Genomic DNA, 12,127 nt, shown 5'->3' with positions numbered 1-12,127 from the left:
AGATACTATTATATTATGATTTTCTTATTTGCTTATACTATCAAATCGTCCATCAGACCCCTATATTATTACCATCATAATAATGAACCAATTAGTTTCCTTATGATGCTAATATCGACTCTCGTCAGAGAGCCCATGCGATTGAATCCCTTTCAAACATCCATAGTCTGCCTCTCAAACACTAAAAGTAAATATTACACACACACACACACATTGACACAGAGATTATACATATATAACCAATTAAAAATTTCAGGGGACTTTACCTCCTCATTCATGCTATACATGAGAAGTACCATAAGAAATGGATTTCATTTCCAAGTGAAACTGAATGCATTTTGACTCTTATTTTTCAAATAGCAAGGTTGCTTGACTGGGGATCCCTCACTTGGTGGAAGATTATTGAAGCCTTGCAACAAAAAACCATTGGGTCATGCTCTACTGATTCAAAGATGAAGCTCTAGTTAAGAGAAATGGCCAACTCTGGTGAGTGAGAGAATTGCTCCACATGCTGCTACTTATCTACCTGATCTTTTAGCACCTATGCACTACATTCATACACTACCATCAGAGATTTTGCTGGTGCAGTTGAATTTGATGCAGAGTTGTGATTGTTTCACACTTTTAGAGCAGCAAACTCCTTTTATTGTGGTGCTGACAGAGGCTATAAACTAAATCCAAGCTCAGCCTTTCCTTTCTCTGTCATCGACTTCACTAGTTCATACCTATGTTTTGCTGCTACAAAGTGACAATGTTCTTGATTGCGACTCCAACATGGTCTTTGGCTTGTCTTCAGACACTTGCAAGTTATGAAACCAATACATTGCGTTCATCATTGCTCGAGGGGATGGTGGAAGATCAAATTTTGTAGCCACACATTTTATTTTCTCAAAGTTAGTTTGTCGATATTTGCTGATGATTTCTGCTGTTCTCCAGCAATCGAAGTCTGAGACGGATGGTGACAACTGGGGCTGATCTCGACATACTATGGCTACTGCAGTGTGCTCTTTGAACCTTCATCTCATGATCAAGATCTATCAGCTTTTGCAGGGAAAAGAAAACTAGAATGAGAATCAAAGAAGACCGTTGGACCCAAAGAAACTGCAACAACTTTAGCAAGAAATATACAGCGGAGAATACAAAGAATTCAAAAACATCACATGACAAAGATAGAAAGCAAGGTAAACAACATGCATCATATATATCAATTCAAGGTTAAGGTACTACAGATTTAATGGCGTTACTTCAAGTAAATGGCAAAAATCTAGAAACAAGCTTTGAGCTAAGTGGACAAAGACAAAAGTAGTGGCTCTCACGAACCTTCAGAACTGATATTGAAGCCTCTGACATGGAAAACCAGCATAGAAAAAGACAGCATGTCAGATTTCTGGTAAACAAGCTTTTGTTTAACAAACATCCTTCCAGCCTTTGTTCTTGCACCCTAAACAAGCTTTCGATGAATTAGTTAGTCCCGACCAAATTAACAAACAAGTTCAGAAGACGAGAAGTATCTGAGTCGATTAATGACAAGAGAACACAAATCGAAACAACAATTTCAACCATTAACTCTAATTTAACTCCAATAAATCTACAATCTTAAAACAAATCACAGAATATTTAATTGTTTTGGTGGCTATAATGCTCACCAGAGTAGAACCCTTCAAAATCCAACTTACAAAAGTGTTCTGATACCCCAGAACACTATTTTATTGCAACATCTAACAACCACATAATTTTAATCAGGATGAAAACTAAGAAAATAAAGGAATCCACATGTAGCAATCCAGTTATCCATAAAAGTGGTTTCAAATGAAATGGGTGATAATATGTAAACAGTTTTAGGGACAGAAAAAAAAAAAAAAAACTTGAATGTCACTGCTCGTTCTTGGAAGCTACAATTTTTAAGCTTCCATCTCCACAGGTTCACAGAAGGCTGCCTGAACTCGATCGCTTGATTCATACTATACTAATTAAGCCATATATATATTTAACCTCACCTGGGCACCAACAAGGCAGGAAAAAGTACTTGTTGCTAACTCCTACATTGAGTTAATATTGCATGAGAACATAATTTTCAATCTCAAATTCAAGTAGATCAAACTGTTTTATTCCAATCGAATTTCAATGTACTTTATATCCAAGTCAAACAACCAACTCAGGGCTTGTAAATTCCTTTATCATCAAATTTCTATGTTCTTGTTCAGTATCTTAGTGTAGCTTCTACATAGCTTCTGAGGAAACCCCTCAAGAGATTCTTATTATAGAACTGAGTGATTTTGGAAGAACCAGTGCAGTTGGACCAAACATGACAAAGAACTCATTGGTGTCACTCAACGAACTGGAACTGCAGAATTGTCAGTGGGAAGAAAACAATGATGCTTCCATATGGTGACTTGATTACTAGACTGATACATGCACATGACATAGTCATTCCACCAAATGAAGAAATTATGAAACTAGATAGATTCAACATTATCAATAGAAACTTATTAAGAAGATTAAGATGCATAGTAATGAATGGTGTTTGGACTAGATTACCTAAGAGAACTGATCCGTCCCCACCTGAGCCAGAACCAGAAACACCTATACATAGGGGAAATCAATCTCCTCCTACTAGTCCCTTTGAGGCAGCACCTCCGACGGATCTAGCACCCTCCTCATCTGCTGATTCCATCGCAACTCGACTGGATCGAATTGAACTTCGTCATGTCGTCATGATCAAATTTTAACTGAGATGCAACACATTCATCGATGACTTGACACTTTAAATGCTCAGTATGATACTCTATTTAAGCATTTTGGATTACCATCACTTGAGTAGCTTGTATATTCCTCATTTTTGTTGATGACAAAGGGGGAGAAGTCAATTGTTCCTTGATGTGTTCCTCTTGCACTCTTTGATGTTATAATGTACTTTTTAATGTTTTGCACTCTTTGATATTATGATTTTTTATAATATTATGATGTACCTTAATGCATGATGATATGCATATGAAGTAAGCAATGACATGTTGCATATGATCATGATAAAAATCGTTTCAACTTGGATTAGAAGGTTATCATTTATTTGAATTCAAGTTTATCTCAATATAACATATAGATAGGAGGAGTTTAATTAAACTCCATCATCAATTGGTTGTCATCATCAAAAAATGGGAGATTGTTGAATCCCGAATTTTGATGATGAAATCGATTGATGAGTTTACGATCAAATCTGCATTTTGATAAAAGTAATGCAGGACTAACTTCGATTATGAAAATGCAAAACAATTGAAGTAGAAAAATCAGACGTTAGGCCGGAGTCAGAGATCGAGCATCGGGTTGAAAGAATCGGACATTGTACTAAGATCGGATGTTGCGGGAGTCAACATGCTGATGGATCGGGCGATACACCGAAGGTTCGGACGATGCGTCGGAAGTTCGCCGAGAGTTCAGATGAACCAATGATATGCCGGACAACTTAGATTTCTTGTCTTGTAATTGTTTAGGTCTTAATTGTCGTAGTTAGTCCTATATCACTTTTCTTTAAACGCATATTAGATCGTAAACTCATAAATTGATTTCATCATCAAAATCCAGGATTCAACATAAATAACTATAAAACCCATGAGATATAAAACACCTTTGGTAACTTTTATATCGTAGCTGCACATAATTTATAATTTCTCAAATGAGAGTGAACTTTTAACATTAAGCATTCCAAAATAAAACATACCTGGAGCTTTCTCATATGGTTGCTAGCATAAAGGTGTACCAACCTTAAAAAAGGAAAATGGAAGATGGTTTGGCTTCATGATTAAAGAAGAAAAAAGAATTTCCATCATGGAAAAGAAGAAAGTTTAAAACATTTTATTTTCATCAAGCAGCTTCATATTATTTCTTTTCACAAAGCTCTTAAAAACCACATTAAAGCACCAAATTCATAATTCTAATTAAAATAATCCAAAACATGAGGAGAATAGTTAAAAGTATGGAAACTTTACAGAAAAGACAAATGCAATCCAATAGCTTAAAAGATAATTTAAGCTATATTGCAGACTATGTTTGCAATCTATGTTTGCCAACAAAGGTCAAAGGATCAGTCCAAATAGCTCAACTAGTTTCAAAGAGATGCCTAATTGCAACTGTAAGTGGCTGCAAAGCTTCACAAATATACGAATCAAGTTTATAAAAATTCCCTTGCTCAAGTCTAAGTAAACCATCCGAAAGAAATTGGTTCATTGATCCCATTGGACGAGGCTTATAGATCACCATTGGCCATCAACAAAGGGATATGAAGAGGTTAGAATTTAGTTTCATTTGTGTCAAGATTTGTTCATGATAAAGCCTAAGTTAAAATTTCTAAATTCTTACTTTCTGTATCAAGCTCCATCCTTCTTTTTGACTTCTACATTAAGGATCCTTTAGAGTCATATTTTGGTCATAGATATTAGAACTCAATTATAAATGTCAAATGGAATATGAAAACTACATAGATATTAGAGTTTGTATTATTAGAGTTCCAGAGGTCTATGTCGACAGGATTCTGTAGGATTCTCAAATCTACAAAGTAGAAATTCTTCTTTCACAAGTAGTCATGCTGACATAGATTAATTCCAAGAATGGGATTGAGTAGATATTTAATGTCCAGTACTAATTCAAATAACTGAGAAAGTGTTTGAAGGAAATTTATTCACTTATAATAAACACACCAAAACAGAAAACTGTATTTGGCAAACAAAAGGAAAGAAACTCATGCTAATTAGCGCTTAAGTATCATGATAAAGTATGATAAAAAACAGAAAACCCAATAGATCACATCAGTTGAATAAGTTAAACACATGTTAACATGACACTGCAAATAATTTAATGAAATCTTACTACTAATGTGTTTAGGAATGAGTTGGCTGGCATCTAAAAGTTCAAACATGCTTAGCAACAATTATTGTATAACATAAGGTAACTAATATAATCATGCAATAGCAACAATTACCATCCTACAAATCCGATATGAAGCTCTCGTTGTTTACAACATTTAAAAAGATATGCATCACATAAGATGATCTGAATCAGGTTGCTACATGAGACCAGATTCCTCATATCATAGATAAAGAAAGTCAGAATACTTTCTAAGATTTAATGAGAACATATTTCTCTGAAACCAATCCAATGAGAAATGGGTACTAAGTAATGAACAACTTAATGGAATGTAAACAAGAAGGGTTTTAAGCACATTCATCTATCACAACCCCATCTCATCCGCAAGCAAAGACTCTTAAAATCTCAATCTCAGGACTATATCACATTTACACAGCACCTTGCACCACCATTCCGGCAAATAAGACTTAATGATCTTTAGCAAAGTTATAGGAAGCAAGCAAAGCAATTCAACCAATCTATGAACAGTTCACATCGATCTTTAAATGGAATTCTAGACCTCTACATGACAATTTACAAGTAAACAAATGTTGGTACAGTATGGACTGATATTTTTAGTCCGACCAAGGACCACATGGAACCATATACACCAGTCGGCATTTCTTTTTCTTTCTTCTGGTTATACATGTGGTCCATGTCAGCATAATACCTGGCATACTGCTCCATCTTATTAACATAACTAGTAGTGGACCGAGATTTATACCTAAGTTTGCTTAACCATCAGATCCCACTATTTGTCCATGCCTCTACATATAGTTTATTTCATGGTTTAGCATTTTGAGGTACCGGACCCATGCTGCTTCCCAGCCTGACCAATTAGGGCCTGGCACATAATGGCATACTGACACACGGTATGCCAGCACATGCCACAAATCTTATTTTAAAGATTATACACAATGTTGGGAGGGACATGCCACGAGACATGCCACCGAGTCAACAGGCCATTGGACGGACACGTATTGATCGAGGTGAGACGTAAAACCATGGTCTATTTGTTGTCTGTAACCTCCTGCAAAAATTACACCAAGGATGTTCATTGGTAAGAGAATTCAACATGAGGATGCCCCCAGATTGGGGAACCAGTATCCGACCATCCACTATTTTATGGGTGTTGGGCTGCTTCCGGCACCAAGTTGTCCCAGTTGTTAAAAACCAACTAGCTGCAACCCTATAATTAGTAGGGGATATCATCTTTTTGTGGTTCCATAGAACTTAGAGCAGGCATTTCACTTACCACTGCAGGAGAGCAAGGATCCAACATACTTGCCTTCCATGTTCATTTGAGGCAGTTCTCATGAATTTTTCTGTCATTATTTGCAGGACTTCAGAATCTTCCATTTTCTTCCATACTTCACCCGCAACTAGGTAATTCATCATTCCAATCCTAGAATTTTGTTCTCTATTCTTGCAAACTCTCTATGTCGTCATCATCTGTATTTCTCACCATCTGAGATTCATATCCATGGCAAATTAATGGATCAAAGGCACTAATACCATTTAATGGCAATCACTCAATGTTTCAATCTGATCTATATAATCTAGCAACACTAATCAGGTTTCCTATTAGATCGAGATTATTAGGCAATACAAAAAACTGCATCTCTGATGGCACAATATCTGCTTCATTTGATGCATCCAGAAAAGAATAAAGCAAATTATCTAAATATTCTGCCATTGCTATAAAATGCAACAAATAGAAAAAGGAATTCAGGAAAGTCAAAAGAGTTGGACAAAAATAAGCTTCTTATAAAAAAGCCAGGCAACCACATCCACATTTGAACTCCAAAAATCAATAAGGAAATGGCTAACACACTTGTCCCTTCTAAATAAGGATCAAAGTGAAGATATTTCCAAAACTCAAGTCAGTAATGGCTCTTCCATAAAGATTAAACAGCAATTAAAAAAAGATTAATCAGTAATTGATGAGTCCCATATTTTATCTTTGGCATCCATCTCAGATTAAAAATTAATTCTTCATCTTGCAATACAACAAAACTATTGACCAAACCAACCAAATAATTATGTAAATATATCAAAACCTGAAGCTTAGTCAAATTGTATAATGAAAGCCTGACGAGGCAACAACAATAAGAAATAAACCAGATATTCATCACATTTAATCTAAAACCAGAACTTTTGGCCTTCACATGCTCAGTTTGTTAGGTTTTTGGATTCAACTGACAGCTCTTTTGGGTCATTTGCTAGTCATTGATTTGGATAGTCAATGTAACCTAACAACCATCGCTATTGTAAAGCTCTTTTGGGTCATTTGTTATTCATTGATTGGACGATCAATGGAACCTAACAACCTCCAGACAACTAGATTGCATCACTATCGTACCAGGAAAATCACTTATAGGCCACAAGAAAGAACCTTATATACCAGCGACGGCTATACAACTTTGCAGTGCTTGTACCAGAAATAGCATCACTAGAAAAGTGGCCCCAGATTTACATAGTCTTGCATGCTAATAATCCAACTATTAAGTAGATACATTTTGTGGCTCAGAAATTCCACTAGAAGTGGCAAAAGTATTGACCAGCTACAGAATGAGGATACCTCAACCATTTGCCAACTTGTCTCTGGTAAAATATGACACTCAAGACATCATAAGGCAAACAAATAAGCACATCTAAAGAAGTATGCAGCGAACCAAATTCCAAGCTATCAAAAGAAAACTTGCCTCTATGCTTCTGCATATAGACAGCCAATCCATCTCCATATGGACTTCAACACTTCAAAGAGACAAGGAAGATTTCATATCGTGATCAAACATATTTTGTATACTGCTCAGAAAACAATTGTAGGAAAGCTGGCAAAAACAAAAGTAGTATACATATGGTAAACAATAAGAGCAACATCCTCCAAATGTATGAGATTCAAGAGAACTTTTTTGGTGCTCATGAAAGCTTCTTCCACAGGATATTTAGCCAGATAAACTTGGATGATCCATTAACAAATCATAAGAATCCTTGATGCGCATCTGATCCAAATAACAGAACCAACTCATCTATTCTTCATTCTGCAGGTATACAGGCTGAGATTTGTCCAAGTTATTACCAAACCACAGATAGCAAACATGTGCCAGTGGCCAACAGGTCAATCAATGGAACAAGATAGCAAGCATCCCCATAATAATGCTCGGTAGCCAATCCTAAATATTTGGGACGTCACAACCTGTAGTTCTTCTTCTTACCACATTGACGACACAAGAATTTTATGCCCTCCATAAATAAGAAAAGCACACCATTCCATCTGTCACATTATACAGGTCTTTAAGATTGAAACTTAATTTCATCCAAATGCTCTATTAAATTTAACGTGGGGAATCATCTGATAATGTCATACAATTACGAGAGACAAAGACACCAGTCATTTTGCCGAAGGAACAAAGTATTTGAAATCAGTGTTTCAACTGGTTACCTTTGAAGTTGGCTACATCTATCATACCAGGTACACCTACGGCAAAAGTAACTCTCAAGGATAACAACCTTCTCTTTTAGGCTGTCATATAAAAAGAATTGTTAACACAAAGAAATAATTAGCATGTTTCACTTCTAGCGATTGCACAAAGAGATTGGGCTTTCTCAAAGAGACCTGATAATTCACATGGAGTACTTAGTGTCAGCCAAAAAATTTTGACCAGGTACATCACTTTTAGCAAATTACGGCAAGAGATAACAATGACGGATAGACTCTGTCCCCTACATAGACAATTAGAGATTCCAACCATTATTCCTTGACAAGGATTCCACATCCAGAAACATTCTAAACAGACCTAATCAACTTAACGAACTATATATCTGCCTCATCTCAAACAATAATTAGCACATCTCCAATATTTCATTATTGTAAACAACAAAAAAGAATAACCATGTATAAGTGAAAAAATATGATTTGATAAACAAGTAGGCCAAATGCACATCTAAGACCCCACCAAATGAAACCCTTCCGCCTACAAAGCCTAATTACTTCATTATACTTCACCATCAACCAAGATTGGTCGACCACTATCATATCAACATATGACACCGAACATCATCATTGAAAGAGATAGGCTACTGTGGTTGATTGTACCTCAGATGGAAGTGTCTCAGTAACATGAATCTCACCAAAGTTCAGCCAGGTTAATACAAACAAAATCATCAAAAATATTACCTGCTACTCCTAAAGGCCAAGAAAGAAAACCCCTTCAGATAAGTCAAGAATCCTCTGTTTAGTCTCCCTGTTGGACGGCTCAGTGAAAAACAATGCCAAGTAGAATTGTTTATACATTTGTGGATGACCCACAAATTGTTAAAAAAAAATATAAGACCCACATAAACCAAGAAGATTCAACCAACCATTTAACTGAGCCCAAAATAGAAAGTAACATGGAATTACAGTTCAAGAAAGGATTATGAATATGTCAAACATATGTCCCATATTTCTCATTTAAAATCATGCAAAGCAGTTCCTCGACCAACAAAAGCAAAAAAAATGAATAATACGGTCGTCTTGCTTATGATGATGAACAGCATCTATCAAGATAATGTGGTGGAGCAGGCACCAATTGGTCAAGATAGCACTTCTAACCCTCAAGTGTAGAAACATCTGCAGTATATATAGACATAATTCCTATTTTAGAGGGAAATTCAACTATGAGTCTCAATGACGAGCAAAGCGAGACTTGTCGAGAGCTCCCCACGATCCAGAACCAGCATTATAGAGGGAAGCCTTGTCAGCAACAGGCTAACAATGATAAAATGGAATAAGAATATTAATAGCTAGGAACCAACATTTTTGGATGATTAATTGATAAAAAAATAACTTTTGGAATTAAACATCTTCAAATTGAACTTACCGGTTGAACACCGTATTCATACCCATATGTCGAAGGGATGGGTCCTTCAGGGCTGCCATGATTCATCCCGTAACCTCCACCTTCAGTAAACCATCATACAATGAAGTTAAAATGAATGAAACAAAACAAAACTGATATGAAAAATGAAACCTATAAGAATATAGAATTCATCATAAGAAAAGAATGTGATCTTTGATAAAAACATCAAGGGCTAGAAACCATCTCCAGCCGGCTCAAACATACAGTAACCTTGATCAGGTTGATAACACACGCTAGCAACACTTCGTTTTGTACCAACATTTGGCTTGACATTGTCACAGACAGTATTCTTCAATAAACAGATTTAGATCTCCAATGAGACTACTCTGGTGCTGTGACTGAACTCATAAAGAAAAACATGAAAAGGAAAAAAAAAAAGGGTCAGCAACTTTACCTAGGTCCCATGGCCTTCCCTCAGGATTAGCCAAGTTACCTCGCAATTTTTCAATCTCCCGTGCCATGGAGACTAAGTTTTTCTCCATTGACTGCCTTTGCTCCATTAATTCAAAGTTTCCTTTTTTTTCATAGTCGATAGACATCCTACCAGCAAAGATAGTTTCAGTTTGGAAGATAAATGAACAAGACATGGCATGTGAAAAATTGTATAATTATTAAAAGTCCAACCGTAGATGGAGAAGCTCCTGTCGAAGCTCATCAATTTCTGCCTTCATAGCAGGGATTTGTTGATTATCAGCTCGTGCCCGTGTCAAATCTTGAGTGAGAGTCCGGACCTGGTCGGTCAGTTCTTGTCTCATAGTTGTTAGTTTCTTAATTTCCGCACGGAATCGTATGACCTCATCTCTCAGAGGTTCGGTGGCTCTCAGATCAGCCTCCAGCTTCAATCCTTTCTCAATCAGCTCCCTTGAACGGGCTTCTTTCTCAGCATGAATATCTGCAATCACCAAGTTGATTCGATGCAGTTCTTCCTTCGCAGCAATCAGCTCTCGGTGAAAAGCTGAACGATCCTCGGCTAGCACACGATTGTCAGCCAAGAGCCTCCTAATGTCCATCATCTGCAGTTCAAGTTCCTCCTCAAGTGCTGCAGGGTGAGGTGGGCGAAGGAAAGGGCCTTCAACAAAGGGCCTTCCAGGAGCGGCAGGATGACCATGCCTAGCCTGTTCAAAAGCTTGGCGAGATACACGGCCTCTCCCAGCCATCTTGATCTATACCAGAATGAAACCAAATGATCAACAGAACAAAAAAATGTTATAAAGATAAGTTGCGCTTCAGAAATGTTGTTATGCAGCATGAAAATTCAGATTTTCTTTTAAATCCACACAGAACCCTATAACAATCAGGCATCCATTTATACTTAAACCTCTTCACTCGAATAACTCAATCTGGTTTCTCCCCCAAACACTAGACGATGAGTAACAGTGGCATAGTTCATATATGTTGTTGATCATCCAAGAAAACAAAAAACAGAAAAGAACTTCAGAAACAATGACCCTCCGATCAAAGGGAGCGCCTTCTTTCCCGAATCGACGCAACGAATAATCTTAGGTATTTCAAAATTAGTTTACATTAGGCAGAAAAATATAAGCCTACGGTCACGCAGCCAAAAAGGCATATCTCCTCTTCAGAAATTCCATGATTAAACAATGAGTGCTTTGATATCTGAAGAAGAACCTCCGATATGGTTCCCGAAACTAGTCTAGATTGGGATTAAAGAAAACAAAAAAAACCGACAAAAGAGTGATTCACGAACCTAAAACGAAAAAAGGCTGATTCAAACAACGAAAACAAATCAAACCAACTACGGAAAAGAGCTAAAAGGAGAAGCAGGGATCGATTCGAAGTGAAACCTGAGAGGAGAAAGAGGCGACACAGGGGGAAGAGAGCTTTACCGACCGGATTCACGCCCCCCTCTCGTGGCCAAACCCTAAGAAGGCCTCCGACTTCTTCTCCGTTTTGCCTTCGGTCGCTCCTGAGACACCCGTTGCACGGATACGAGACGATTTATTTTTTTTGGGGTATACATGTAAACTTTCATATTAATTTTTAGAGATTACTATTTACAAAACCTTTTTTATTTATAATGCCACATTATAAATTTTAAATATTTATAAATCATCTCTTTATAAATATAAATATATATATATATCATTAATTTATAACTTAATTCTAATAAATTGTTTTCACTCCTTACGTATAACCTTTCTTTTCTTTTCGTTTTTTCTTTTTCTTCTTCTCCTCCTTCTTCCTCCTAATCGATGAAAATAATATAAAATAACATAAAAAAAAAGACAGATGATAAAATAGAATAAAATAAAAAATGAAGAAAAGGAGATGAGATATAGTTTTTCATATTTATTATTATGTGAGTT

General features: G+C 36.5%; 1 protein-coding gene across 6 annotated transcripts; it reads right to left on the bottom strand.

Moving 5' to 3' along the window:
* Positions 1 to 225: 225 nt before the first annotated feature.
* LOC103999738 (protein FLX-like 3) lies at positions 226 to 11,790 on the bottom strand. 6 transcript variants are annotated; one of them, XM_009421572.3, is made up of 6 exons: positions 11,652 to 11,790; positions 10,425 to 10,963; positions 10,195 to 10,340; positions 9,762 to 9,841; positions 1,321 to 1,441; positions 226 to 1,041 (listed from the first exon to the last, which is right to left on the bottom strand). In XM_009421572.3, exons 2-6 carry the CDS (start codon positions 10,955 to 10,957, stop codon positions 1,028 to 1,030), a joined length of 894 nt encoding a protein of 297 aa, XP_009419847.2. In that variant the 5' UTR covers positions 10,958 to 10,963; positions 11,652 to 11,790; the 3' UTR covers positions 226 to 1,027. The 6 variants fall into 6 exon arrangements, 5 of the variants coding, with proteins under 5 accessions (XP_009419847.2, XP_065035022.1, XP_009419846.2 ...); XM_065178950.1 differs by having other exon boundaries at positions 11,648 to 11,766; XM_009421571.3 differs by having other exon boundaries at positions 11,606 to 11,762.
* Positions 11,791 to 12,127: the final 337 nt, after the last annotated feature.

The sequence above is a fragment of the Musa acuminata genome, unplaced genomic scaffold (assembly GCF_036884655.1).
Source record: "Musa acuminata AAA Group cultivar baxijiao unplaced genomic scaffold, Cavendish_Baxijiao_AAA HiC_scaffold_1137, whole genome shotgun sequence".
In the NCBI taxonomy this organism is placed as follows: Eukaryota; Viridiplantae; Streptophyta; class Magnoliopsida; order Zingiberales; family Musaceae; genus Musa; species Musa acuminata.
The sequence above is the reverse complement of the archived record's forward strand: the minus strand, read 5'-3'. Positions and strand labels throughout refer to the sequence as shown.